Source organism: Wyeomyia smithii, chromosome 2, assembly GCF_029784165.1.
Source record: "Wyeomyia smithii strain HCP4-BCI-WySm-NY-G18 chromosome 2, ASM2978416v1, whole genome shotgun sequence".
NCBI lineage: Eukaryota > Metazoa > Arthropoda > Insecta > Diptera > Culicidae > Wyeomyia > Wyeomyia smithii.
Window position 1 is genome coordinate 91,424,755 of NC_073695.1, and position 24,075 is coordinate 91,448,829.

A 24,075-nucleotide genomic window follows, 5' to 3' on the forward strand; every position below is an offset into this window, starting at 1 on the left:
ATAGATCAAATGTGTCTGGTCGCAGTAATGATTCCTCAAAGGAAAAACAATTAAACAAGCCTACAAATCAGAAGGTAGTTCCACTAGAGCTGATCTTCTAAACATAGAAAAAGCGACAATGTTTGGCATAAAGGTTCAATTGCGAAATTGTTAACTTCTAATTTGCCAATTTTCCTTATTTTTTGAAGGGGGTTGTTAGTAGCTTGAGTGTTTATGATAAGTATTAGTAAATAATGAGTATGTGTGCCCAATCACAAATAATGACTTCTCAACACTGTTAGGAAAATTGAAATTTTAATTGTTAGGATTTGTTTACTTTCGCGATTAGGACTTATCATTCGTAGGGCTATATTATTGGCTATAAAGAGAGCTAATTGTAGCAATTGAGGATTGCAACGATTTTATCGAAAATTGTTAATAATTTTATTTGACATAGCTTCTAATGTTTCAACACCAGTAAGTCTATGTAATTCGAGTGTACCAAACCAAGGAGGAAATCATTTTCAGAATTTTTTTCTAAATCCTTTGAAGCGTTTTCTTCCTTGTTAAACAACAACTTGACCAGATCGGTACAGCATAAATCATTGCTGGTCTAAAAATTTGTTTGTAAATCAAAAGTTTATTTTTTTAACAAAGTTTGGAATTTCGATTGATGAGAGGACATAAACATCTCGTATATTTGATGCACTTGGCTTGTATACTCTCAATGTGTTCTTTGAAAATAAGTTTTTTATCGTAAATTAGTCCAGAGTACTTAACCTTGTCAGACCAACTTAAAATAACCCCATTCATCTTGACAACGTGATTATTGTTTGGCTTGAGGAAGAAGTCTTATGGGGAAAAATTATTATTTGAGTTTTTGAAGCATTGGGAGAGATTTTTCACTTTTGCAAGTAGGAAGAAAAAATATCTAAACTTTTCTGCTATCGACTGCATATGACACGAAGACTTTTTCCTCTTACGGAAATGCTTGTGTCATCGCAGAACAATGACTTTGTGCATCCTGAAGGCAAATCAGGAAGATCTGAAGTGAATATGTTTTACAGGACTGGACCCAAGACTGAACCTTGAGGTACACCTGCTCTGACAGGAAATCTATCAGATTTTGAATTCTGATAGACAACCTGTAGAGTTCGATCAGTAAGATAATTTTTCAAAATTTTGATTGAGAAAATTGGAAAATTAAAAGTTTGCAATTTCGCAATCAAACCTTTATGCCAAACACTGTCGATTGCTTTTTCTATGTCCAAAAGAGCAGCCCCAGTGGAATAACCTTCAGATTGGTTAGCTCGTAACTCTGAGCAATTGATGAATAGTGGAATTCCCATGGCGAAATCCAAACTGTTCATTTGCAAAAATAGAATTTTCGTTGATGTGTGACATCATTCCGTTAAGGATAATTCTCTCAAACAATTTACTCATCGAAGAAAGCAAACTGATTATTCGATAACTTGATACCTCAGCTGGATTCTTAATCGGCTTTGAAATTTGAGTAATTTTTACATTTTTCCATGATTTGGGAAAACATGCAATTTTGGAACAGAAATTGAAAATTTTTACTAAAAATTCTATTGTGCTCTCAGGAAGATGTCTGATTAATATGTTAAAAATTCCTTCGTCACCAGATGCTCAATCTCATTCAAGTTAGTTTCAATTGTTTCTACAGGTAGGAAATTCTGGGAAGAAATTAAATCAAATTGAGGTGTGACTTCATTTACGATTGGACGCTTTCAAACTGCTGAGCATAGTTGAAGCAAAATTTCCGATTCTGACTAATCCTCTATTCTTTAGACTACATTTTTCTCTAGTATTAAGCGAAACAGGAGCATTTGATTAAATAATTTTATATATATTTGACCAAGCGAAACAGTATGCCCCTTGATGACGTTTCAATTCCAGTCTTATGCTTTCGAAACAGGTTCTGAATCGTCATCGGAATCACTTTTGGAGCGTTGCCTGGCTATGTGTTTCCGAAGAAAACATTCTTTATAATGGCTTTTATCTGTTTGCCCATAGGATGCGACAAAAATATGCTGCAAACGAAAACAAGCGCTGAACATGAGCATCCTGTGGAAAAACCCCTTAATACGTAAATGTCAAAATTTGCATAAGATCCCGTTTCATCTGTTTTCGGAGGACTATTATAAAAATAATTGCAACTGGTAGAGAAATTGATGATAATTGAAATGATGTGTACAAAAGAAACTATATGTAGTTTTGAAATAAAAACATAGTAAACATTGCCAAAAAAAAAAACATTATGTATAAATTCGATACATACTTGGCGAAACAAATAATGTTTTTTTTGCAACTTATTTTGCACTGCTGACTAAACTGGGATATGCGAATTTTGGGGAAAACAAATCACCGGGAGCTATTGATGTTTTAATTTTTTTTTTTGGTTTTTGCTGCTTCGGTTGTTTTCGAGCGATTGTTATAAATAAGATCGTTATGCCGACCCAAGCTTTAGTTCATTCCCAAAGGTGTATTTCCGGTGTTCGTATTCTGCCACAGGTTGGACGATTTACTAAATTGTTGTGACAATATTGAAGATTTTCTTTAAAATCGGTTGTGTTTTAACCAATTAAACCAACATTTGCCAATACTGTGTTTAACTAAGTTGTTCAAAATGGTGAGTTCAATGTACAAGCCAGAGGAAAATTTAAACTATTTACTTGCGGTCATTATAAATTTATACAAGGTTGCAATGTTACGAGTGAGCAAGAAACGAGTACATATTCGGCATAAGAAAATATTTCTAAGCAATCAAATTTATATCAGGATAGTCACTATTGCTAAACGGATCAGTGAAAATGTTTTTCCCAATAACCCGAATTCTTGTACAGCATCATAATTGTATGGATTTGTTTCGCATAGGATATGTTGTAGCTAGGTACCTTATAAGAATCGATGGAAGAATTGATAAAAGCTGGAACCTGAATTTGGATTAGAAAATGTTTCAGCGAATGGTTCCCATTTCAGTTGCAAAGTTCATTTGGAAGTGTAGTATACGCCATTTATTACCCCGAATTTCTAGAAAAAGTTTTCATAAAAAAATTTTAACATTTAATAACACAGCTAAGTGCTGAGAAATGAATATTTCTGATGCAGTAGTTGAATATTCACGAATTCCAAAAAATTATGATCGAAATTCGACGAACTCACTCTGTGTGTTTTCAGCGGTCAGAATACTTTGCTTGGCTCAAATAGGGTTCAAAACTGAGAAATGTGTTCACGTTTAAAATAAACTTTGTTATTCAAAATGTGAATGTGAATTGAACCATGAAATTTTTCTCATTAACTTTTTAATATTTTCTGACCAGCTATGATGTGGTTTTTAAAACAGTTTAAACAGGATCTCAAATACAAAGGAACCTCAGAGCATAAAGTCCAACTTTTGCGTGTGGTGTTAGCCTAGTGATTTTTGTTTATTATAAGTATTAGAAGCTTAACTGCACGTTTTGAAGAATATGAAAATCATTTTTCGTATGGAACGTAATTTTGCTGAAGTTTATTTTAAATTAGGGCAACAATCTGCGAAATTTGTTTTTTTTTTGTTTGAAATGAAAAACTGTACTGAATACTTTAGTAGTGTAATTGAAGCTTTATTTGAAAAATAATATGCATATAGAAGTCGAAAGCTCAATACTTTACTGGCGATCTTACCAAACGTATGTCATCCGCCATTGGGTCCAAAAGTTTTAAACGGTTCTTTCGAGCAGTTTTCTTGTTCTTCATTCTTCAATCGAAGGAAAACGATAAACATTTTTTTAAAAATCACGTTTGCTCAGAAAACGCGGCTTTTTCAAATGATATATAAAAACTGGTATAGCTTTAGGACCCAATTGTGCGTGTTACCCAAAACGCTTTTTTTAACAGCGAACTAGATTATCGAAAGCTGTTCGATCGAAGTGTTTGAAGATATGATGGAGTCTTCAAAATCATCGTTCGGATGATTACCGTACTTTACGTAAGTAACATGATTATATGATTATAGGGTCATGATGTATGTATTGTAATGGAAGCAAAAAAAAGTTTCCATAGAAAATTGAATGGCTTGGCGAAACTTTTTCATTGGTGTTAGTGAAATACTGTACGGTCGACCATACATTATAACTTTTAAGTATTTTTTGAGATTCCATGACAGCGCCCCAGACGGTGTTGTCACGCAATGACTGTTATTCAATTGAAAATTTGAAATGATCGTTTTTTGTAGCGATGGAGCTAGGTTCCCGTGTTACGTCTGTTAGTCTGTGGTGCATCTTTGTTGATTTAAAAACTTTTTTATACTTTCATCTCACTCTTGGTATGAGGTATCTCCCAGGTACGAGTCTCGAGGTACGACGCTGGCCTAACAAGCCAGTCGTCGCGAGCTCGAGTCTCGGCTCGGGAGAGACTGTTAGTGTCAGTAGGATCATAGTGCCAGCCCCGCAATTATCCTGTACACTGAACAGTTGGCTGCGAACTCTGTGTATAAATAAACAGAAGGTCGAGTTCCGAATCGAAATGTGGCACTTTGCTTTTTTTTTGGTATGAGGTAAATTCGAATTCAAATTATTTTACTAGGATAGGATGGTATTATTTATCATATCATATTCGATATTATTTTTAATTTTATCATTAGTACTTTTGGTGTTCTTAAAAGTTTCTTTTTTACGAATCCACAATATTATACCGAAAATCAATTCATATTTAATCATTCTCATATTTCAGATCTATAAAATCATCGTTTTATTGGTACTGATAGCCACTGTTCAGTCCGCATATAATGGATATGAATACACTACACCAGGCTGCCCGTTAAACGTTCCAAGTACACGGTACATCACGGAATATCAAACAAGGATTGTGACTGCAACATTACCGCCGCAAACGGTTTTTAGAACTATACCTGGACCAACGGTAACTCTCCCACCCAAAATTTACTACTCCACCATAGCGCTTCCCCCAGTGGAACGAACCAGGACCGCATACATAACAGTACCACCGAAAACGATTGCTGTACCGGTAGTCAGTACTGTGATCGTGCCAATTCCGACACCAGTCTACCAAACCGTTACCCAAACGGCAACCGTCTGCAAACCGACGAACGAGTATCTGCCAGCACATGCAGGCGCCGCACAACAAACCACTGCGCCGTGGGCACAAATCTATGGTAATTACCAGCCGCAATATAACGACATCTATTCGTGAAGTGTGTTGATAGGCTTTGAAAATAACTAGATTTGCGATACATTGTTGAAATGGTAGTTTCAATATGGAAGAAAACGACATTTGATTACTATCTGTTCAGATTTTGGATTAACTATGAAAATCAAAATTGATTCAGAAAAAAAAACATAGAGGTGACAAAAACTTTATATCTGTGTTTCCTATTGTTCAGAAATGTACGTAAATCGAAATCTTGACACAGCAACTGGACAATAATAATTCGTAGTCTGTCATACTATTATGCTTTTTTCACATTTGCAAAACTATATTTAAATTATAATCCAATCTAAAGTTAACTATAGAAATACTACTTGATGACGTTTAATCTTAGAAAACCTCATATAAATTCTTATAACATAACGATATACAGGGTGGTCAATAATTTCCAATACAACCATTGATCGTTGTGTAGGTGCGCACCATGTGCATTCTGTGTCTCATATATAGGCAAACCGACGCGAGTGGTGTCGACTTGCTGACATTTGCTGGTTGTTTACCGCTCACGATGACAGAGTACCGCGACGCCATAGTAAAGTTGTTGCGGCACGCACGTCAGGAGTTCGTGTTTCCTGATGGGGTTCTCTTTGTCTTGCAACGGCCGCACAATGTGTAAAATGATCAGCTGTGGGCGCCGACGTTTGCCAGTATCTCCCCATCCCTCATTAACATTCCGCGGTTCCAGAGCGCCGCGTCGGTGATAGTTTAAAGACCGTATCCAATCAAGCTCCTACTGGTGTTTATCAAAAACAAATGCCGCGTACTATAAGGTCGAAGTTCTGGATAAAGTTGTGGCACTCCGGGACCTCTACGGGATGTCCTTCAACAGAACAGGGCACCGGTTCATACGGCGAATATCGTCCAAGCGTGGTGTCGGGAGAATCTGACTGATTTTCTCGGTTTGGACTTTTATGTATAGCGGTACATGCTGGCCAAGCAGAGCGAACATAAAGTGAGAACTATGGATTAATTTGGAAAGCTTATTTGCAAGATCTGGAACGAGATGTGCGTGCAGCAATCGTTTTTTTTTTTATGCAGAACGTCTCAAACTCGTCATACAACGAAAAGCGGGTGTGCTCCCAGCTAATACGTCGTTCTCAAAAACACTGTTTCGAAAGGTTAAGGAAAGAATATCTTGAAATCTTCATTCTTAACACATTTTTAAAATGTATTAGGTCACTCTGTAGTTAATATTAAAATGGTTTAAAACAACACTAGGATTCCAATGTTTTCTATGCTCAAATGAAGAATCTCCCAAAAATAAATAAGTTAACTTATTTGGATGCCTTTTTTCTCAAAAACAAATTAGTTTCCGAAAAACCTTTAGACTCCTCAACCGAAGTAAAGTTCGAATTGATCTGCTCTATAGCTGTTTTGAATAATAACATCACAGACTAACAGACATAACACTTCGAACAAATTTTCAATAAAATCATCGTTTGGATGATTCCAGTACTTTACGTTAGTAGCACTAGCACCATCTGCTGTCGTGTTCGCGCTGCGTCATGTATTTCGACATCAGCGCCAGCGTTACTGCATGTGTCAAATGGGGAACCACAAAATATGTATGAGATTGCATGACAGCGCCCCAGACGACGTTTTCGCGCGATGACTGTTATTCGATTGAAAATTTGAAATGAACGTTTTTTGTGGCGATGGAGCCAGGTTTCAGTGTTACGTCTGTTAGTCTGTGATTTAAGTATTCCATAATAAATTTTCAGCACATTTTTTCGTGTGGCTGGTCACAAATTATGACTTCTCAATACTACTAGAGATATGAAATTGACTATGTTTATTAGGGCACCTTCGACCTTCGAATATCGCTTAGAAGAAGTACACAAAAGTTTGGTCATTGCGAAAAAAGCCGCTATACAAAATTTCAGCTCAATAGGACTTTGGAAACACGTGCCTCAGAGCGGTCCAAGTTTTACTTTTTTGCATGAAACGTTGAAATCTGGTTTCAATTTTTGAAGTCGGATGCTGAAACAGCGAAATCAAATAGCTTCAATAATCGCATGTTCCTGACTATTCAATTATCTATTCAAAGCCTCCTTTGCCTTCCTTTAAGACTATTTAAAAGAGATATTTCTGGTTGTTTCCCTACATCGAAACAATTTGTACTCTTAAGTATAAATTTAATGATCAGAAAGGGTTGTATGCATTTGACGTAGAACTACATGAAGCTAATTCTTATTCAAATCCTAAGTTTAGGAGAAATATTTCGGCATTATGCGGTGTTGGTGGTTTTATTTTGATATTTTTCGTTCATCTGTCACATTCGTATCACTCCGACAAAGTCCGACAGTAATGTGCTGTCAAGGAGTTTGGAATGGGTAGACTTGTGCCTGAAAACGATAAACACTTTGTAACATCGAACATTGGAAATATTTCGCAGCATATCATTAGTGTCTTGCCCCTAGTTTAAATAATTACACTAAGGTCGCTTTTTACGCGGTTTTTTTTACGCGGAATCCGGAATTTACGCGGTTTTTTTACGCGGATTCCGGGATTTACGCGATTTTTTTTCACGCGGATTTCGGAATTTACGCGGTTTTTTTACGCGGATTCCGGAATTCACGCGTTTTTTTTGCCCGGATTTCAGTTTCGATGTTTTTTTTACGCGGATTCCGGAATTTACGCGACTTTAGTGTAGTTTGAAACAAACTTATCCTTTTTCAAAATTCTTTGAACTATAGACCCTATTACTGTCATCATGATAGACTATATTATATCAGAATGTTTATGTCAAGAACTTCTATATGCTACTAATAAAAACCTCTCTGAATGATATGGTGGCCCTGAGAAGATTCAAAATGGCAATGAATTAATTTTTGGTTTCTTTGCAATATCCCGATTGAGGAAACACCCATATTTAGTGGTATTCGGTTATGTTTGTCTGCTTTCCAGAAACCGGAAGGCGTCATTTTGGATTACAATATGCCGTGTTGAATCAATTTCTGGCCTCTGGACATCATTCCGGTTCCGGAAATTACCATACTGGGTGTTATTCAGTCATTTTGGGCTGTTTTCCAGAACCCGAAAGTCGCCATCTTAAAAATAAAAATGGTTTCCGCGGTCAATTCTATGCATCTCTGCATCGTTCCGATTACGAAAATACCCGTATTTGATGGTATTCGGTAGTATTGTGCTTCATTCTCCAGAAACCGAAAGTTGCCATCTTAGTGTTCAAAATGGAATGAGGAGTCAATTTCTGGCCTCTAGGCATCATTCTGGTTCAGAAAATATTCATACTGGGTAGTGTTCGGTTATTTTAGGCTGTTTTTCAAAAACCGGAAGTCGACATCTTGGATTTCAAAATGGCATGTGGCGTCAATTTATGACTTCTGGGCATCATTCTGGTTCCGGCAATATCGACGGTGAATAATCTTCGCTGATTTTCGGTTGTTTTTCGGAAAAATTGGTTGAAATATGTGTTTCATTTGTATGGGATCAGCATTGGCGTAACTACGGAGGAGCTACAGGGGCCTTAGCCCCCCTAGGATTTTTGTAGCCTTCCGGGAGTTGAATTGTATCAGCAGGAATAGACTAAAAAGAAAACAAGCAGTGCAACAACCATCTCTACATGTTTTTTCTTCACCAAAGAGAAATACAAAAAGTAAAAAATAAAATGCTATACCGTTTTTGCTTAAAAAATATAGAGAATTAGCCCGCCCCTAGGATTTTTCCTTAGTTACGCCATTGGGGACCACCTCCCCCTCCTAAGTCGGGAGGGGTGTCAAACCGTCTTAGAAACGTTTCTTGTTCCCTAAAATCCAAAGTTTCCAAATTTCCATTTGCTCGATCGGTTATTATGTTATGTAGAAATCATCATGCACTGAAAAAAACACGCTCAATGCTCTTTACATATGAATCAAATGTCTTATAATACCAATATAGTTTACTTACGTGAAATCATGAAGACACATAGAAAATGACAGAAGCGCTAGTCACCTTTTCGACCGCTAGGAGCGCCACTTCTGATTTTGTTCTACAGGACATTCGAAAAGAATAACTTTTGACAATAAAATTACCCAAATGGGTACACTGAAAAAAATGCACATATTGTTGTGAATTTTATGATAAAAGTGAAGTATAGTAAGTTTAACCAAGCACAAACTAGCTGTGTATTTTCTACTGATTGGTACCGAGCGGAAGGTTGCGGGCTCGAATCTCAGTACAACCAGGTCTTACTTACTTACTTTTAAGGCGACAGACCGATTATCGATCCAGTGCCGAATCCAGAATACGTCGCCATGTCCCTCGGTCTTGGGCTGCTATCCTCCAATCGCCCCTAACACCTAGTTCGCGTGCATCCTCGTCGACAGCACACATCCAACGAGTACGGGGTCTACCCCGAAGTCGACGACCTCTATCGGGATTCCTGCTAAATATAGCCTTCGCTTGACGCTCATCCGGCATTCTCGCTACATGCCCAGCCCACTGAAGCCTGCCGTGTTTTATTCGCTTGACTATATCCGCCGATTTGTATGCCTGGTACACTTCATGGTTCATGCGTCTGCGCCAAGCACCATTTTCTAGTTTGCCGCCAAAGATTGAACGCAAAATCCTACGCTCAAAAACACCAAGAGCTCGCCGATCAACCTCTTTCAGCGTCATTCATGGCCGTAGAGAGCCACCGGAAGAATCAGTGTTTTTTAGAGTGCAAGTTTAGAACGGATTTACAAACTGCGGGACCTTAGCTGGTTACGTTATCCGTAAAAGGCCCTGTTTGCGGCTGCTATCCGCCTCTTTATCTCACGGCTAACCTCGTTGTCACATGTCACTAATGTTCCCAGGTAAATAAATTCGTCGACTACTTCGAATGTTTCCCCATCTAGCACCACCGCAGCACCAACCTCCGACGGAGTACCACGCACTCTGCCAGCCACCATGTATTTCGTTTTGGCAGAGTTTATGACAAGCCCTAATCTCGCAGCTTCCCTCCTGAGAGGTCCGAAGGCCTCTTCCACAGCTCTACGGTTGATACCAATGATGTCGATATCGTCCGCAAAACCGAGAAGCATGTGCGACTTCGTAATGATAGTGCCGCTTCCCTGCACACCAGCCCTCCGTATAGCACCTTCCAATGCGATGTTGAACAATAAGTTCGACAGCCCGTCACCCTGCTTCAAACCATCTAACGTCACGAACGAGTCCGATATCTCACCGGCTATCCTCACGCTTGATGTAGAACCTTCAAGGGTGGCACGTATCAGCCTAATCAACTTTGTTGGGAAGCCATGTTCGATCATAATCTGCCATAACTCATTTCTCTTAACTGAATCGTACGCTGCCCTGAAGTCTATGAACAGATGGTGCATCTGCAAGTTGAATTCTCGAAATTTTACGAGGATTTGTCGCAAGGTAAACATTTGGTCCGTCGTGGAGCGTCCCCCTCGTAAACCGCATTGGTACTCGCCAACAAAGGTCTCCTGCAACGGCCTCAGTCTGTGGAACAGGATGCGGGAGAGAATTTTGTACACGGTATTGAGAAGAGTTATGCCCCGATAATTGCTACAGTTAAGGTGATGACCTTTTTTGTAGATCGGGCATATGAGACCCTCCAACCAGTCCGAGGGCAATTCTTCATCAGACCACACTCTCAGCATGATCCGGTGGATGACACGATACAGCTGTTCGCTCCCGACTTTGAAGAGTTCGGCGGGAATGCCGTCCTTTCCGGTTGCCTTGCAGTTTCTCAGCTCTTTCACTGCTTTCTTCACCTCGTCCATGGATGGTGGATCCACAGCTTGACCATCATTCTCAATAGTCATCCAGCCCCTTTCGACTCCACTGTTTCCCTCACTGTTCAACAGCACACTGAAGTGTTCCTTCCAACGCCTTCCTCTGTTTTATCGGTTATCAGGTTCCCCTCCCTATCGTTGCACATGACAGGGGCTGACACGTTCCGATTCCTGATTCCGTTGACCTTCTTGAAGAAACTCCTCGCATCGTGAAGCAACCTTCCGCCTCAGCAAGAATACGCTCCCAATCCTGTCGTTTCTTCCGGTGATGGAGTCTCTTTTCAGCGGCTCTAGCATCTCGATATTTACCCATGCTCTGACGAGTCACAGCCGTGGCCAACATGTGACCCCTGGCGCAGTTCTTCTCCTCCGTCACTCGCTGGCACTCAGTGTCAAACCACTCATTGGACGCAGCTGCCGCAGTTGTACCCAACACTTCTCGCGCTGTAGTGCTGATCGAACTGTGGATGTGCCTCCACTGTTCATTCAGGTTCCCTTCAACTCTTTCTTTAATCCATTCATCAACCTTCTGCGAGTACTCTGCAGCCACTCCTTCAGTTGATTGCCGCTGGATGTTCAACTGCATCCTCCTCGTTGCCTTGGATTTCAACACGTTGGACAGCCGGGCGCGGATTTTGGCTACAACGAGATAGTGATCCGAGTCAACGTTCGGTCCTCTGAACGACCTCACGTCTGTAACGTCTGAAAAGTGCCGTCCATCAATCAGAACGTGGTCAATTTGAGAGCAAAGCTCTCCATTCGTTCGGGTGCATCCAGGTGTGCTTACGTATGTTCCGGCGTGCAAAATAAGTGCTACAGATAACCATCCCCCTAGCTGCAGCGAAATTAACAAGCCTCAGGCCATTGTCGTTCGTAGTAGAGTGGAAGCTTTCCCTACCAGTTACGGGGCGGAAGAAGTCTTCCTGCCCGACCTGTGCATTTGCATCTCCGATGACAATCTTTATATCGTGTCCTGGGCACAAATTGTATGTCTTTTCCAGGATCTCATAGAACTCCTCCTTTTCGTCATCGGGTTTCTCGTTGGTCGGTGCGTACACATTTATTAGGCTGTAGTTGAAGAATTTGCCCTTAATTCTCAACACGCATATACGGTCACAGATCGGCCTCCATCTAATGACACGCTTCATCTGTTTTCCAATTAGCACGAAACCGACTCCTCTTTCTGCTTTCACGCCGCCGCTAAAGTAGATGTTGTACTTAAATGAAGTGTGCGCAATAGGATCTACTGCTCGGAATTCGCGTTCTCCCGATTTCGGCCACCGCACCTCTTGGATAGCTGCACACATTCACCTTCCAGGTCATTCGTTGTTAAATACATGCATATTATATAGAAGATTCAACTAGAGACATTGTTGATGTAACCCTACACTAGCGCGTCGTCGTAGGTTTCTCCTTTTATGTTTTCTAGTCCGGAATCACGTACGAAATCTGCAATAAGTAATTTTTTCACATGATTTGTCATTTTTTCTGTGAAAGTATAAAATTGAGTCAACTAAGTCTAAAATAGTCACACGCTCACAGAAATGCAGCAACAATGCAATACAATAAGGTAATTTGGCGGACATGAGGTTTTCGATGCGATTTTTTTGGTTTTAGAGTCATAGTTTTTATAAAGAAGTTGTTTCTTACAGCTAGTCCCTTATTTATGTGCAAATGAAAATAAGGGTGGTCCTAAAATCGGCGAGATAAAGAAAAACTTTTTTATTTGCAGAAGTAGCTGTATACATTCTTCAGCACAGTTGTAGATTAACTAATATAAGGCAACAAAAAACACTCTTTTGTAGCCATTGAATTGACCGACATAGAACGAATTCACGTGACTGGCTTAGAGTGGATTCCGGAGAAACAGTTTCTTTGCTCCATTTTTTTCAGTTCCAATTGATTCAGTTCCAATTGATTGAATTTAATTGAAAAATAAGAACTCTTCCCCAATACAACATATCGACAATGCTTTTCCGTCAAAAGTTGTGTATTTTTGTGTTTTTAAGGTTAGGTGAACTGAAAAAAAGCAAAAAATACGTTTTTTTCGAAACCCTAGGTTAGTTACGTCAAATTGCATTAGTTAATTACAACTTTGCCGAAGAATGTATACAATTATTTCTGCGAATAAAAAAGTGAAGTTATTCTGTTTCGTTTATTTTAGGGCCATTGATTTTAGGGCCACCCTAATTTTCATTTGCACATATATAAAAGACTAAGTATAAACAACAACTTCTTAAAGGAAACTATTGCTTCTCAACCACAAAATCACATCGAAAAGCTCATGTCCGCCTGAATTGCGTTACTGTACCACTGTGCAATGAGTTTAGTTACCTTTTTCACCACAAGAGGGGGTATTCCCTATCCGTCTTCTCGAAAATATTTGGGAAATTTGGGAGTGAACTATATTGATATTATAAGATAGGTGCTAGACACCTTTATTTTTATACAAAATATTTCGATAATATTACTCGATATTGGTTGATATACTGTGATATTTATCGTCTATCTGCAAATTGACAACCCTCTAATGATAATGTAACGTCAATGAGCTACGATATAAATGGAGGGGTGCATGTGCGTAGCCAAAATTTCGAATAGGGGGGGGGCAAGTTCTTCAAAATTTTAGATGTAAAAAAAATTTATTTTGGAAAATAGAAATAAATACTAGTGTTTAGTGATTGTTACATCAAGGCAACCAGTGAAAAGTTGTCCTTGACATCATAGTGGAAAATTTGATTATTCTTTGTCCAAGCTCGAATATAAATAGATGTTCTTTAGTAAAAACTCTTTAGTTCATTTAAACCTTTGGACATATCATTTTGGCGACGAAGATCTCAAGAATCCACGAACATGGCAGAAGATAGAGTTGATCAGCAGCCGCAACCGGGAATTCAAGATATGATTCTCAAGATGGCCCAACTTTTGCAGCAGATGGCGGCCCAGCAGCAGCATCCTCAGTATCAAATCCCGGAGCAGATTTTGGAGGTCCCCTCATCGAACATCACCGAGTTTGTCATCGACGAAGAAAACGGAGTTACGTTCGGACGCTGGTTTAACCGCTACCAGGACCACTTCGAGAACGATGCAGGCCAGCTGAATGATGCGGCGAAGGTACGTCTACTTCTCCGGAAGCAGGACACCCATTCGCACAACCGCTATCTCAACTACATCCTGTCAAAGCTTCCCAAGGACGTGAAGTTTGAAGACACAGTCAAGATTCTCAATAAAATCAAACGTCAACATTCCGGAAGCGGTTCATGTGTCTTTTCACGATTGTTGTTAACCATCTGCCGATAAACACTCAGCAAGCAGAGAGCACTCAACCGCTGTTCAACCATTGTTGACCTCAGCCAGGTTTTCACCGGAAACTTTCGGTTTTGCGCTTGAACTCTTCCAACGACATGCGTATAACGTTAGCGGGATGCAGCAAGGACAACGCGTAGGCAGGTGCACTATCTTCACCGAAGATTTTTTCGTTAGCTGTTTCATAATATTTTTCCTTTTTCGCTATGACAAATCCAAAACTTGGGCGCAATATCATGAAATCTGAATTTTTTATGACTTTTCAAAGCTTGGCATACTGACGTTTGTTGACATTTTTTTGAAAAAAAAGTACATTACTTTGAAACGCTCTGTAGCTTCAATGATGGTTTGGATTTTTTTGACGTCAAAGGAAAAGTTGTTGTAAATATTGTGCAAATTAACCCCTTTTATTAGATATTGTGAAATTTAGTCATAGTAGGCCTGACTCTAAAAAAATAAAAAAAAGTGATTTTATGTAGAAAAGCAGCTTAAAAGTTTAGTTGCAGCAGTTTGCCACGGTTGTGACTACATTCAACATTTAGGTTAAAACGTAAGCTTACTAAAGCATATTGTCCGCTGTAGCGCAAAACTGCGCAAATTGTCATTTTAGTGAAAAAAGCGATAGCAGATTTTTTGATTTTTTTTCTGAAGTTGAAATTTTATCCAGGATTAATTTTAATCATAACCATGATATCCCATTAATGAAAATTTATGATAGCGAACACAATCCGTAAAAATGAAATATAAATTTTGGGCAAAAATCACAAAATTTATCAATAAAAAGTTAAAAATACGTGTTAAAAAAGAAAACAGTAAACAAAAATTTTTGAAATTTTAATTATGTAAAACTAATTTATCACTTTCTGCATATTCAAGACAATATTAAAAATATTCAGCCCTTTTCTATTTATGATCATTTTCATTTCGCTAAACTGATTGAAGTGTCAAATCCTAGCAGCAAATTCATACCATCAAACTCCGGCTAACAGTAGCCGTTTGTAGATTGCTTTTGCTTCGCACTTGTTTGCATACAAAAGTGAAGCACACATTTTGCTGTATGAGAAAAAAAACAAAGAACATTCGTCGCCTTCCGCATCTTTTCGTATTCAGTTAGAACGTTGTGTGATTCCAGTGTCTTGGTTTTCGAATTCAGAAATTCGGTAAATTTTATTATGGAGTTTTCAACTTCAGCGGCACCACCTAATTCAATGTCTAGTCTAGTAAGTATCAATTCATGGTTTTATACATGTATTTGAATGTCCTCCTCATATATACGAAACAATGAAACATCGAAAATCACTGGAAGAAATAAAAATAGCAGCGAGGAAATTTTTCCTGCTGATAATTATAATGCATTTCAAACTTTCTGGAAACAATTCAACGGGAGATTTCAGCAATCACAGCGGAAGATGATGATGATGATGATTTTTTTTCTATTTGTAATTAGTTTGCATTACTTATGTTGTTTAAATAAATGAAAAAAAAACATATATTTAGGCAAAATTTGTTTGGGTCGTCCATTAAATACGTAATTTTTTTCAATTGAGAGGACGCCCAGTGGTAGTAATTGTGGTCAAAGATCATATAATTCTCTAAAAAAATGTAAGGGAAAAAGTCCCAAAAAGACATTAAAAATTGAATTTCGTGCTTTATGGACGACTCCAAACAAAAAATGGATGCCAGATTCGTGTTTAGCGCCCCAAAATTATGTAAATACTAAGTTTTTGTCGCCTTTATCGACACTTTTTTTGCTTGGCCAGCCTTTGTATGAAGTCACCCCACAGTCAGCACGCTCTTATTTGCTTTCGGAGAGGGCAGTTCAGTTTCGCCCGCGGTATTTTGACTGAGATGTGACTATCTTAATATAGCGGTTCCGAAGTTCAATGACAACGCATTAATGACCATTACATCGTGTAATGCTCGGGTGTGTCCGTGGTGGCTCTCTGGTCAGAAACTTCGCTCACGGGTTTTTCCCTTTACTCGCTCCATTGGTTATTTTGGGGAAGTATCCATCATGTCACAAAACAACGCGGTATGATATTTGCCACTGGTACCTGCAGTTTACGTAGTTTGCGTTCGGCGTGTGGTTGATCATTCGTTTCCAGGTAAATTTAAAAAGTTCATGGAATAAAACGCGAAGTTTGGTATGATACAGACTGTTAACGATTGGTAGGTTGCCGAAGATAACTAGAAACTTCGATTCTCCTGTATGCCATAACAACGATCGTGGTGCGATTCTGTTTAAATCGTCTCCTGATGCCGGTTGCCCAGAGACCGAGAAGTAACCATATCGTGCGCGAATTTGTGTAGAAAAGATCGCACCATCAACCTCGATGGATCCAGATCAATCCATTTCCACTAAAACCAATTCAGATATTGATACTTGTGGATTCTGCAGAGGATTTCTCGGTCTCTTGTAGCAACAAGTGTAATACTAACACTCCCGATATCCCTTCCTTTATTGATCTGCATTGGGCGTAGCCAGCTACGTTATTGACCATTGAAAAGAAAAAAAAACAATATCGCACGCTTAGCCTTGCGGCTAACAGTGGTCTCGATCAACTAGAATTAGTTGAGAGAATTCGTTATCGAAATTGTTTTTGGCACATTTTGCATGTGTAGGATAAGTACCGTGCCCCAGTGCTGAGTTGAGAAAATTTCCAGCTCGAAAAGTTCCTCGACTCGATCGGGAATCGAACCCGATATCACCGTCTGGAAAAGCTAGCCGACCGACATCGCTAACCACAGAGCCACGGAGACCACAAAAAAGAAAGAAAAGAAAGGTCACCAGCAATTGTACACTAAAAATGGCCTGCTACTCCTAGGCACCATTTTGACGGTTCTTTGTTCAATTTCAGCTGATTCTGGTCATTCGCGGGCTACTCACGAGCGATCATATGCTCTGCTATGCTATGCTATGATATACCACAGACTAACAGACATAACACTTCAAACAAATTTTCAATAAAATCATCGTTCGGATGATTCCAGTACTCTACGTTAATAACACCATCTGCTGCCGTGTTGCTGCCGTGTATTTCGACATCAGCGCTAGCGTTACTGCATGTGTCAAGTGCGAAACCACAAAATATGTATGAGATTGCATGACAGCGCCCCAGACGGCGTTGTCGCGCGATGACTGTCATTCAATTAGAAATTTAAAATGATCGTTTTTTATGGCGATGGAGCTAGGTTCCAGTGTTACGTCTGTTAGTCTGTGATATTACCTAATTGCTAAATGTGACCCTTATAAGCCCAGTCAAGGTTGCAGCCATTACGATAAGAATGCACTGAAACTCTAGAATGATATATTCAAATGCCATATTATTGAATGCAATCAAAACATTTTTTATTTTTTTGAAAAAATATTCAGGAATATTCAACCGAACACTACGATAAATAAATTCTTCTTATTCTACCTCCACAGACTGAGAGATCGAAGAGAGAAAACCGATCATTTCCAATCGATAAACCTCATATATTTTTGTGATTCCTAATTTGACACATGCATTTACGCTAGCGCTGATGTCGACATACCAGACGCAACGCAAAACACGCAAGCAGGTGGTGCTAGTGTTACTAACTTGAAGTGCTGATATCATCTGAACGATGATTTCATTGAAAATTTATTCAAAGTGCTACGTCTGTTAGTTTGTGCTACCTCTATCCTTTAGACAACGTTTTTTTTATTATTGAGTGAAACCAAAGATTAAATAAATTTAAATATATTTGACGAAGCAAAACAGTATACATCTTTATGACGTTGCAATTCCAGATATGCAGACGCTACATACATATAAAACTCGTTCTAAATAGTCATCAGAATCAGCGTTGAAACGCTGCTCATCTATGAAAAATTAATTGTCTTTCTAGAAAATATATATTCTCTAAAATGGCTCTAATCTACCCGTAGAATGTTACATGAATATACTACAGACTGAAACTGGCACTGAACTACTATCTAGTCTATTCTGAATTGAATCCATCCGGAGGAAAAAACCTCGATACGAATGTTGACCTTTAAGAGAAAATCAAAATTTGCATAAAATCCAGTCGCATCTGTGCTCGGAGGACTGGATTGCCGCTTCGGCAGATAGCTTTCAGTTCTCGTTCCAATTTCGGGAGTCATAAATAGAACTAATGCGCAAGCGTAAGCGGTTGAAGGATGCATCTGCTGCCAAATCGAGAAAAATCCGCATGCAAAGGTGAATTGCATCTCGACGTCTTAACGAACATTTTCTTCTCCACACGCAAATGGAGATGTACCTTGTAGGCGTGATGTGTGTCCCGTCTAGCGATGAACCGAAGCGGGCTAGAAAAAGAGAGAAGATATTCCTGTTTGTTTCCTGTACATTAGAAAAGTTGTGCAATCTTAATAAAATAATTTTATAGACATCCTGTTATAATCATGCCTGTATTGTTGACAGTTATTTCGAGAAATTCTTCGGTTAAATTTTAGTTATGATCCAATCATATAAATTTTTAACGATTCTCAAACGATCCGTTCCGGTTTTTTTAATGCAAATGACTCTAACACTGAAGTCTCGAACTGTCATAAAACCCAAAATCATTTTTATTAATCATACTATTTCTTTTCGGTAATTATAATAATAAGGTTATATCATTAAACATTATATTTATATCACATTATTTGACGTAATAACTATCGTGATATAGGTTATTACTGGATAACGCTGAAGCTATAAGCTTAAGAAACAATTCACAGGTAGATAAATTGATTTTGTTAACAATGAATATTGCAGTTGGGGTAAGATGGGAAAAAGAACTCAATGGACAGTTTCTTGTTTGGGTTCACTCAAAGAACGTTTTCTTGGCCAAGAATCGCAGTTAATGATTTTACTCTGGAATTTGACGAATACGCAAACTTTTTCTGCACTGCTGCGTAACCCAGGACAGCTGAGATTTGGGGAAAAAAGGAAAAAGAAAGGAAAAAAGATCGCCGGGATCGATTGAAATTTTTTTCTCTGCTTCTTCGGATGCTATCGAAGGATTAGATATAAATATGATCGTTCAGCCGAACTGAGCTTTAGTTCGTTCTCAAAAGTGTATTTCCGGTGTTCGCATTCTGTCGCAGATTGGATGTTAAACGAAATTTTTGTGACAAATTTGAAGATACGGATTGTTTGTGTTCAAGTGAAATAAACCAACAATTGTCAAGACTGTGTTAAACTAAATTGTTCAAAATGGTGAGTTCAATGCTTAAACCAGAGAAAAATGTAAACTGTTTAGTTGCGATCCCTATAAACTAATACTGAGCTGTAGTGTTTCAAGCGAACAAAAGCCATGATCGGCATAAAAAATGAAATTTGAAATAATAGAAGCCGTCAAGTATATAGAAGGGCAGTAACTAACTCAGGACTGCTCAAAAGTTTAATAAGACAATAGCGATGATCATTATATGAATTTAATTCGCGTAGGAAATGTTGAAACACTGAAATATAAGAATCGATAGTAGAATTGATGGAAACTGGAACCTGTTATATTTGGCCGACTAATTCCATTTTGAATTGCATCACGGTGCTCCCACAGACCGTTATTATAAAAAAATGCACCAAAGAATCTGAGTACACCATTCGATTCGTTATGACGTCCAGAATGTCTGGTCAAAATTTCAAAATCATCGTACGGTACATTTTTGAGTTATGCTCTTTTGAAGGTTGTAAAGTACAAAAAAATGATATAAAAATGACGAAATACTTATTGTAAAGCACGTTTTTCAACCACCATTTTATGAAACAACTTCCAAAATAGTTTCTACTCATTCCAAGGGCTATATTTCAAGACAATAACAATTGGTGGAAAGATTTATTTGAAAATCCTACAGTGCACAGTGGTCCAAACTCGTAAAATCGTGATCGTCCTAGATTTGACTGTGAAAAATTGATTTCATGTACTCCATGTCTTCAGCAAAATTGTTTCATAGAACAAGGCCTTACTTTTGGCGTTTTTAGTTTTTCGATCAATCCACCTAATAGTGAGATGAAAAAATATTTTTTCTAATTTTCAATATATCAGATTGCTTCCTTTAGCAAAGTTGAGGAAAATTTTAAAAGAAAAACAATTGCTGAATACTACGATGTCCTATCTGTACGTTGGACACGACAAAATAGAAATTTTTGTGGAACACCCCTCCTTAAAATCAGTTTTTTGTCAATAACTTTTTCTATGATTGTCAGTCAAATCTAGGACGATCACGATTTTACGAGTTTAGACCACTGTGCACTGTGGGATTTTCAAATAAATCTTTCCACCAATTGTTATTGTCTTGAAATATAACCCTTAGAATGTGTAGAAACTATTTTGGAAGTTGTTTCATAAAATGGTGGTTGAAAAACGTGCTTTACAATAAGTATTTCGTCGTTTTTATATCACTTTTTTGTACTTTACAACCTTCAAAAGGGCATTACTCAAAAATGTACCGTACGATGATTTTGAAATTTTGACCAGACATTCTGGACGTCATAACGAATCGAACGGTGTACTCAGATTCTTTGGTGCATTTTTTTTTATAATAACGGTCTGTGGGAGCACCGTGGCATTGTTTAATTCGATGTGCAGTGTAAGTCATAATAATTTTTATTTAAATTTCTAGCAAAAACTTTATTCAAAAATTTTAACATGAAGCTACAAGTTATGTATACTACAGAGTATTGAGAAATAATTGATTCTGATGTAGTGTTGAATATGCTTCAATTTCAAAAAATTAGTTTAGAAATCCGAAGTAATCGCAATGTGGATTTCGAGAGATTTGACTTTTGTTACAGTTTAATTTTTCTGAAAATAGGTCATTCCAGGCCCGTCGTTCATTATTCACATTTTTTGCAATAAAGCTTTGTATATAGAATTTCCGCAGGAAAAAAAGTTGTTTTCTAATATTTCAATCCAAAATTCAAAAGAATTTGAACATTTTTCCATGTTAGATTTTTTATTAAAGTTCTGTTATAATTTCCCTACGTTCTCTTGGCAGAAAATAAAAAAAAATTCCATTTTTTTTTTCAATTCAAAATTTACTGTTTATTTTATATTGTTTTACTTGAAGTGATGTTTTTCTCGATCTATTTTTTGCAAGGTATAATAATTTTTATACAACTCGTTTCTAGAATTTTTTACTATACAGCTACAGGTTTCTTAGCTACAACATTATGAATAAAGTGTTAGCTATATTTACAAAGCTCCATTCAAATAAAAAATGGTGGATTAAATTTTTCGCATATTTTCAGGTGATTTGGCATGGATTTCTTCAAATACATCAAGTTTTCTACAGCTGTTCTTTCGACCTGAGTTTGGTTGGATAGATAAATTTTAAATTACATTTGAAATGTTACTTTATAATGTAACATTTTAAATGTAAAGTTTACATTTAAAATGTTACTTTACACGAAAAATGTGAATGTGCGATCTGCAAACCGTACATGTTACCAAAGATGACTAGTACAAGATACCCGACTCTTGCATTATGCAGCGGACACGATTGTCGCTGTGCGTTGACGAAAGTCGAACTAGTTTGTATACTGGTAATTATATGATGACGGCGAGGTGGCGGAAGGTGAAGCAATTTTTTTCAATATCCTTGTATGGTCCTGCCATCTAATTTTCAATATCAATCACCATCTAATTTTCAATATCCTTATAAGATGCTGCCATCTAGTTTTCATTTTCATTTGGCGGATTATGCGCGATAAATCGATTTTGCTAATAACCACAGTTTTATGCGCTTTAAGTCATCAGATCGCAACACTATCCATTGTTAAGATGTCGTGGGCAAAATGTATGAAAAAACTGGAAGTCAGGTAGCTTATTCAGGTCATCTTTGATGTTACGCAAAACATTGATATTCAACAGCTAAGTGGATTTTTAATAGCTGTTATCTTATCTATACATACATACAAAACATTTCTTATGTATAATTATGCAAAGATACATATCAAAATATAACTTATGATTTTGAATTGAAGGTGTAGGCTTTATTAATATTGAAACTTAACATGGCTTTCATCATAAGAAACAAAATTGTTTTAACTAACTGAGGAAACCGTGAAAGTAACGCAATTTTTTTACAGCTAGGTAAGATGATATTTTTCGCTTAATTATAATATGTATTAATTCAAATACTCGTTAATGCTTTTGGTGTTTTTGACAGGTTTTTTTTACGAATGAGAGATTAACAATAATATACCGAAAATCGATTCATAATTATCCCTCTCACGTTTCAGATTTGTAAGATTATAGTTCTATTCGTACTGATAGCCACTGTTCAATCATTTGATGGATATTCATATACTACGCCAACCTGTCCGCTGAACATTCCAAGTACGCGGTACAGCACGGAATATCAAACAAGAACCGTAACTTCCACATTACCGCCGCAAACGGTTTCGAGAACTGTACCTGGACCAACGGTAACTCTTCCGCCTGCAATCATTTATTCTACCACAACACTTCCGCCGGTGGAACGGACCAGGACCGCATACATTACAACAACAATAACACTGCCACCGATTACCATACCGGTAGTTAGTACTGTGATCGTTGCAACTCCGACACCAGTCTATAAAACCATTACCCAAACCGTGTCAAAAACCATAACGAACCGTATCACAGACACAATTACTCGCCCTGTTACCAGTACACAAACAAAAGTTGTTACATTACCGCCAGTTACCTCAACTGTCTGCACGCCGACAAATGCATATCTGCCAACCTATTCAGGCGCCACGCGAATAGCAAACCAGCCGAGAGAACAAAACTATGATAATTATCAGCCGCGATACAACGACATCTATCCGTGAAATGTGGCGGCTGGCTACGGAAAAGAATAGATTTACCACAGACTAACAGACGTAACACTGGAACCTAGCTCCATCGCCACAAAAAACGTTCATTTCAAATTTTCAATCGAATAACAGTCATCACGCGAAAACGTCGTCTGGGGCGCTGTCATGCAATCTCATACATATTTTGTAGTTCCCCGTTTGACACATGCAGTAATGCTGGCGCTGATGTCGAAATACATGACGCAGCGCGAACACGACAGCAGATGGTGCTAGTGTTACTAACGTAAAGTACTGGAATCATCCAAACGATGATTTTATTGAAAATTGTTGAAGTGTTATGTCTGTTAGTCTGTGGATTTACGATACGTTGTAATAAAGGAGTAAAAACAGCAAAAAGAAGCAAGGCATTTGTTAAAATTTATTCAGCACTTCCAGAATGATATAAAACTGTTGAAATATAGGATTAACTATGAAAATCAAAGCTTATGTTTGTGTTTCTCATTGTTTGAAAATGTATGTAAATCGCAATCTTGATACAGTTGTAATAAAAATTTAAGATTATCATACTGTTTTACTATTTTTTCACTAGGGAAACTATATAAGAGTATTATATTTCAATCCGAGTTTCACGATGAAAAATCTACTGGTGACGTTTAATCTTAGAAAACCCTATATAATTATTATAACGTGCCGATATAGTTAGAACGCTAGGATTCCAATAATGTTCATACTGGAATGAGAGTATCTCCCCCACAATTAACCCTAGAAAGATAGTCTGCACCAATTAGACTTCTCGCTGTTACTGACATTGCCCTCTTCTTTTTCAAATAGTGCGAATCCGTTCTCGTTTTTCAAAAAAATGAATTCTGCTATTTGTCATATATCGATGTGTCAACACCGTAATGATCGCTTATTATTAAATTTCAAACAAAAACTTGCATTTTAAATGATCTAAAATTCATGCATCAATTTAACACCAAGATAAGATTATCTTTCCAGGATTAAAACGGAAAATTGGAGAC

General features: G+C 37.8%; 1 protein-coding gene across 1 annotated transcript; it reads left to right on the forward strand.

The window, feature by feature from the left end:
- Positions 1 to 2,484: 2,484 nt before the first annotated feature.
- Positions 2,485 to 23,617, forward strand: LOC129719749 (mucin-2). The gene is made up of 4 exons (XM_055671148.1): positions 2,485 to 2,632; positions 4,714 to 5,189; positions 5,384 to 5,387; positions 22,493 to 23,617. The coding sequence occupies exons 1-4, from the start codon at positions 2,630 to 2,632 to the stop codon at positions 23,066 to 23,068; spliced, it is 1,059 nt and encodes a 352-aa protein (XP_055527123.1). The 5' UTR covers positions 2,485 to 2,629; the 3' UTR covers positions 23,069 to 23,617.
- The last annotated feature ends 458 nt before the right edge of the window (positions 23,618 to 24,075 follow it).